At 36.8% G+C, this 6694-nt stretch overlaps 1 protein-coding gene across 1 annotated transcript; it reads right to left on the bottom strand.

Annotated features, from left to right (window-relative positions):
• Window positions 1-1564: 1564 nt before the first annotated feature.
• Window positions 1565-4472, bottom strand: LOC115714021 (lysine-specific histone demethylase 1 homolog 1). Its single transcript, XM_030642534.2, has one exon. The coding sequence runs from the start codon at window positions 4399-4401 to the stop codon at window positions 1948-1950; it is 2454 nt and encodes an 817-aa protein (XP_030498394.2). The 5' UTR covers window positions 4402-4472; the 3' UTR covers window positions 1565-1947.
• Between the last annotated feature and the right edge of the window lie 2222 nt (window positions 4473-6694).

The following is a 6694-nucleotide window of genomic DNA, read 5'->3' as shown; positions in this document are numbered from 1 at the left end:
CTCTTTTGAGAAGTTTTCAATAAAGGAAAGTTCAGCTGAAAGTGCAACTTTCCAAACAAGGAAAAGGGTAACTACAATCCGAATTTATAAGGTAAGAAATCGAATATGAATGCACACCAATCTTACCATAAATGGAAAAATTATTTTGTCAACTAACTTGCCAAAAAAGGACTTTACAACTTCAAATTAATAATTTAAATTTTTTATTTTATTTTTAATATTTATTTATGTGGCTCAATTAAATTGTGCCATTTGTACTAGGGTTGTTCATCAAACCGTTCAAACCGTCCGCACCGCAAAGAAAAAGGCAGTTTGAAATTTTTTGCGGTACGGTCGCGATTTGAATTTTTCCTGAACCGCGCGGTGTGGTTTGCAGTTTGCAGTTTTGAATTATTAATATGCGGTTCAAACCGCACCGCACCGCATATTATAAAAATACTAATTTTTATATTTATTTAGGTCCAATATGTGAAGGCCCAACTAATTATTTTATTGTTTAAACTTGAAATTTTTTTTCATATTTATTTTCAAGCCTTATGGTATTTTTGACATGTGTTACTTAAGCTTTGTTGTATTTGTGATTGTTTAATTATTTGGTGATAGTCTAAACTGGAAAAACTGCAGAAATTGCACGATACTGCACCATTTTTTGCGATGCAATTTTTTAGTTTCGCGGTGCGGGTGCGGTTTGGGAAATTAAAAAAACCGCATATGCGGGTTGATTTGAAAAAATAGTCAAAAACCGCACTACCTGCACCGCGAACACCCCTAATTTGTACACTATATCCATGTGTACAATATTTTATGTCTACGTTCAACATGGCAATTAACAGTAAAAACGGACAAAATTGGTAAATTGCTAACAAAATGCAGGTTTAGGGGTTTTGTTGCTAAAAAATGAGATTTGGGGATACATTGTTAGCGAAATGAAACGTTTAGGGATTTTGCTGCACTTTATTCTTATTTTACTAGTGACTTATTTCTTCTTGAGTAGGAAACTAGGAATATGGATCACGATGACACGATTCAAAACTGATAAAAAATAATAATTTGGAACATTTAATAGTTGACTAATTATAGTGTTTACCTTAATCATGTCAATATTTTAATAATCTTGTCATGTCGTGTTATAATTGTACTGACACAATAACACAAATAATTTTTATAGATTTCATATTTTTTTTTTAAGAAAATTGTGTTATCTTGATCATCGTGTCGTGTGACATGGTAATTTATCGTGTCGTGTTTGAATTTGAGCTGTCAACATGTCTTACAAATGTGTCGTCTACGTATTGTGTCGTGTCATCATAAATATGTTAATACGAGCACAAAGCAATAATACAAATCGTCAATCCTACCGGCAACAAGTTTGTAATTTGACACTAATAGAGAGTACACGACGATTTTCACACTACACAAGCAAAATAGAAAAAGTTGAAGAAAAAAATATAGAAAAATCTACAAAGTTTCATTTTCATTTTCATTCTCTCTTCATTTATTATTTTTTTAAAAAAAAAAAAATCAATCGAATATCATTTTATAACTTGTAGGGAAAAAAGTCACATATTCAAAAACATTTTCCCCCATTTTTTCTCTTATATAAGATCTGAATTCCAAACAATTATAAAGTCCCATGTCAAAAAGAGAAGAAAAAACAATTATGAAGTCAAATTAGAGGGAACATCCTGAATTGTGACCAGAGCACCAAAACTAATTGGAATGGAATGACTAACAAATTCTGAAGGCAATTGAAATGATGAATGTACAAAAAATTCTTAATGAATTCACAATAGAGAGTGCACTAAATGCAGCTCTGAGAATAGGATCATGCCCTCATCGAATAGCCACCCTAAAATCCTCCATATGCACATGTTTTAGGTACTTGTCCGATCTTTCCAGCCAGACAAAGTTAGCAGCATACTAATGGAGATGCTGCATAGTGACGCTTTAACTAGCCGTAACGTTGGATTGGACTTGATTTCCTCCATTATTGTTCGATCTAGCTAATTTTATGCAGGTTATAAGAGATCTAGCAGCATCAGATAAGCCTTTTCTTCCAACCCAACTCACTCCAAATTGTTCACTCAACATTCTCATCCTGTTCACATCCCCATCAACTCCACCAAGTTCCATGGCATGCCTTTTCGATATTAAAGCATAGAGATAGAAGCAAACAATTTCAAACTTTTCTATTCCAATTTTCACCCTGAGCAAGGAATTAGAATCAACATCATCTGAACCAGGATCAAATAATACAGAGAAGCTGTCAAAACTCAAATCAGGGGCGTCAAACAATTTGTTCAACTCATCCTCTTCTTCGGTAACACTATTTAACTTGTCAGGTGAACTTAATGACCTCCTTTTGGCTACTCTGAAAATATTTGCAGCCTCTCTCATCCCGCTTAGAAAAGCTCCGTGCATTGTTGCAGGATATTGCTTGTTAGTTGCCTCTCCCGCAAAGAATACTCTCCCATCACCAACACTCTCTGCAAGTATATCATAATCATCCCCAGAAGAACCCACAGCAACATAGGAGTATGAACCATAGGTGAAATTATCTTTGCCCCAGCGAGTGCAGACTGCCTGAATAGGGTCAGGAACAGCTATACCTTTCGGATTAAAAATGCCCCTTAATGTATTTAACACCCTTCGCACAGACTCCACAGGGGACATCAACTCGAACTTAACAGCTGCATCTCCCGCCACAAGAGCAACCAAAAGCGCACCTCCGGACACTGAAGAATAGCTATAGAACAGAAAAAATTCACCTCTCATGCTTGGATCTTCAGACAAGTGTCCAAAAGTATCAATATCGCCACCCCAAAAGTTGTAAGGAAACAATATTGCAACCTTATTGAGTAAACCAAATCCTAATCTCTGAATGGCATCTCTCTTTCGTTGTGGAAGTTCAGGGAAAAATTCAATTGAACCCTTCTTTAAAACACCTAAAGGCACTGTGCAGAGAACCATGTCAGCGCAAAACTCCTGCCCACCAGCATAAACCAACACCCCATCTATTCCGTATATAATACTCTCGACAGTCCTATTGTAGAAAATAGGGAGGTCCTCCGCCAATGCCCTTATAAAGGTTTCATTCCCTCCGGGAATGAAACAATGATCTCCCCCCATCTCGTACGGATCATCTTGATCCCAATAGGCCATTGACAAATTCGACATCAAAGAAGCATTTGCATACTCCAAGTTAGCAAGGTGCCAATCTAAAAGCATTCTTTCTTCTGGGTCTTCGGCAACACCATAAACTTGGCGGAAAGCTTCCAATACTGTCCCTAATGCAACATCTACAGATTTAACTTCCTCTATCACAGCCTGCCTAAGCTTACAGACTCTATCTAACAACTTGTTAAATGACGCCTCTACTTTGGAATCAATCTCAGAGTCTACTGCTTCCCCGTCTGGTAAATAAAGTGGGCATATATCTCTTACCTTGTGAAGGGGCAACCCCAGTTGCCTAGCCAGAACCCCAAGTGGGTTACCATTTATTCCGGTGAGGACACTTCCACCAAGATCAGCAGCTGCCACAGCTCCATCACCCTTCATCTTCTTCGTCTTCACACGACCTCCAGGCCTTGCCCTACCTTCCAAGACCACGACTTTGAACCCCAAGAACACCAATTGCCTCGCAGCTATCAAACCCGCCAATCCCGCCCCAACAATGACGACATTACCCCTCTCAACCCCATCAAAGGACCTCAGTTTCGGTTCTTTAATCGCCGGTCCAACCCCAAAGTTGATGTAGCCATGCTCCACAAGAAAGTTGTAAGCCGAGTCCACCAAACCCTTGTGCTCTGATCGAATGGACTCCAGTGCGTGCTCCCGCGTCAACCAGACAGACACATTTGACCTCCACCGCGCAAGAATGTGGTTTCGCACGACGATATAGTTAGCTTGCTCGGCTCCGCCGACGGTGGGAACCACGTTAGCCTCGATCTCCTCCTCAGTAAGCGAATCAATCGGAAACCCAACAGAAACTGCAATTCTTGATTCTATATCGACCTCCTTGGCGAGTCCAGCCCGACGATTCTTGGCCACCGATGGAGTACCATTGATTTCAGTAAAGAACTTCTTTCTACGGCGTCGTTTCCTGGTCGGAAGACTTGGCCCTGCCGGACCAGGTTCATCAGGTGGGTCGACAAGATTTTGCGGCTGTTCATCAATGGTGTCTTCAGGAACTGGTTCGGAGGAATCTTCGAGAGAGTCCGAAACGGGGGTGTCAATAATGACTTGGGGAGCAGAGGAGGGGTTTTCCGTGGATTGGCTCTCGTCAGGAGGGGTTGGAGAGAGAGTGGCATCACTCTCCGGCAAGGAGTAATCGGAGACGATGTCGTTAGGGTTACTATCAGAGGGTTCTTCTTGGGGAAGAGTGTTGTCAGTTGCCTCCATTTTCGGTTGTGCTTTCACGCTTCCGATGGAGACGGAAAATCATACTTGAGTCGACACTAAAATTGGCCCAACACCGAAATGGGCCTTCGTGGGCCTTTGAGAACATGATTAATTTTTGGGATTATTTCACAAATACACAAAAACAACAAAAAAATTACAAAAAATACGGTTTCACAAAAATTTAAACATTTTTACGATTTTTTTAATTTTATTTGTAGAAAATACGGTCTTTTTATACTATACTCTTGTTTATGTGTTGTTGATTTTTTATTATCTGCATGTTATTTTTTGTTGTTATTGCGTTATTATTTTCATATTACTTTTATGTAGTTTTCTTATTATTTTTATGAAAAATTATAAAAATATAAGAAAAATTCAATAAACGTAAAAATATAAATTTTTTTAAAAAAATAATACCTTATGTAATTATCCTTTAATGTTTGGGGATATTTCACAAATGCAACAAAAAAATAATTGTTGTACGATATTTTAAATATTTTTTATAATTTTTATGATTTTATTTATAAAAGATATGGTATTTTAATTTATTTTTATATTTTACTCTTATTAATTTGTTGTTTATTTTTTTTATTTATATGTATTTTTTTTTTTGTTTCAATATTATTTTTCTGTTACTTTTATGTAGTTTTTTTGTTGTTTTCGTGTTATCTTTATGAAACAGCGTAAAGAAACCTAATAAGTAGCCCAAAGAATCTGGTTATTAAATTTCAGTATCACATTCGAATTGCATGTTGTGAAAAACCCAACATGCGACATAGAATGGTTGTATCTTATAACGCTAAAGCTTCTGCCATTTCAAGAGAGAAACTACCCAATATGTGCCAAACAACAAAAACCACAACCTCACCGATGAAGTCTCAAGCTACCATACCCAAACTACATCTATTATTAAGAGAATTAATGGTGGCATCGACATTAATTTTCACAGTTCCTGAACACATGCGGCATCAAAATAAGACTAGAATAAACATTTAGAGTAGAAGGAAAATTCCTAGCCGAGTGGGGGCCACTTGAAGCCATGGCTAATCTCTGGTAATCAGTAAGAAAATCACGACCCTGAGAAACAATAATGTCTGAAGCAAGTAGTTTATCATTATGTACCATGCTGTTTCTCCTAAACGAAATTATCCACATGATAACCGAAATCAATTCTAAAGAAGCCACAAGCAAAGGATCAAGAAACTTAAGAATAAAATTATAGAAATCAATACTGATTGCAAAAGGAAAATCCCCCCCCAAAAAAACATCACACAATTTACAAAATTTAGATAAAAAAAAGGGAAACCCCATAAAACATGATAGGTTGTTTCTAAATGAGTCTCGCACATAGAACATACCTCATCTGCCAATAAGCCATACTTTGTAAGCTTGCATTTAGTAAGAATCCAGTTAGACGAAATCTGCCAAGTGAACATCTTCACTTTTGGAGGTAAATTGATAGACTAAACTTTTTCCCACCATCTTGAGAAACCAGCTAAAGAAGACGCACAACCCATGCGTAAATTACGAATGGCAAGCCAATACCACTCTTGACTAAAAAAAGCCAAAACTATCATACCCCCAAATTAATTTATCCCAAATTAATAAAGAAGGCAAAAGAATAAAAATAATGGCAGTAGCTTCATCAGAAGCAAATAAACCATGTATCAAATCAAAGCCCTAATTCCCTAAAGTAGATCTGAATTGGGACACCGTACTAATTAACTTCGCCATGAAAATTAGGTGACAACACAAGAATATTCTAAGTCATTAGAACCCAATTATCTTGTACACTTTACTCTACCATCACCATCTCTCCAAATAAACCTAGTCTTAAATAGTTCTTTTTCCCATAAGATATTCTTTCAAACAAAGGATCCTTTCTTAGATTTAGTCATGGAGCCAAAAGACTTATGTTTGTGATACAAATCTTTCAGAACCCTCGCAACAAGGGAATTTGAATCATCATAAAGAAGCCTAACATCGCTTGATAAAAAAAGGTGTAAATCCTAAAAGCCCATACCACTATCTTCCTTGTGCCAACATAGTGTTTTTTGTTAGTTTTTGTGCTCTAAATAAAACCCTTTACAATCTGATTAGTTATCAATATAAGAAATTTGAAGTGATTTTATGTTTGCATGAATTTTTCATGCTAATGGTTTAATATGTTTATTACATTTACACACAAAATCAGTTAAGTCCAGATCATATGTTTATTCACAATTACAGTATCGTCAACACAGTGGAATGTGATTGTGATCATATGAATCAACAAACTAAGTCCCTGTTTCAT

Source organism: Cannabis sativa, chromosome X (assembly GCF_029168945.1).
Source record: "Cannabis sativa cultivar Pink pepper isolate KNU-18-1 chromosome X, ASM2916894v1, whole genome shotgun sequence".
NCBI lineage: Eukaryota > Viridiplantae > Streptophyta > Magnoliopsida > Rosales > Cannabaceae > Cannabis > Cannabis sativa.
The sequence above is the reverse complement of the archived record's forward strand: the minus strand, read 5'-3'. Positions and strand labels throughout refer to the sequence as shown.

Coding starts and splice junctions, on each gene's coding strand:
- LOC115714021 (XM_030642534.2), bottom strand. CDS start 4,401: ATGGAGGCAACTGACAACACTCTTCCCCAAGAAGAACCCTCTGATAGT.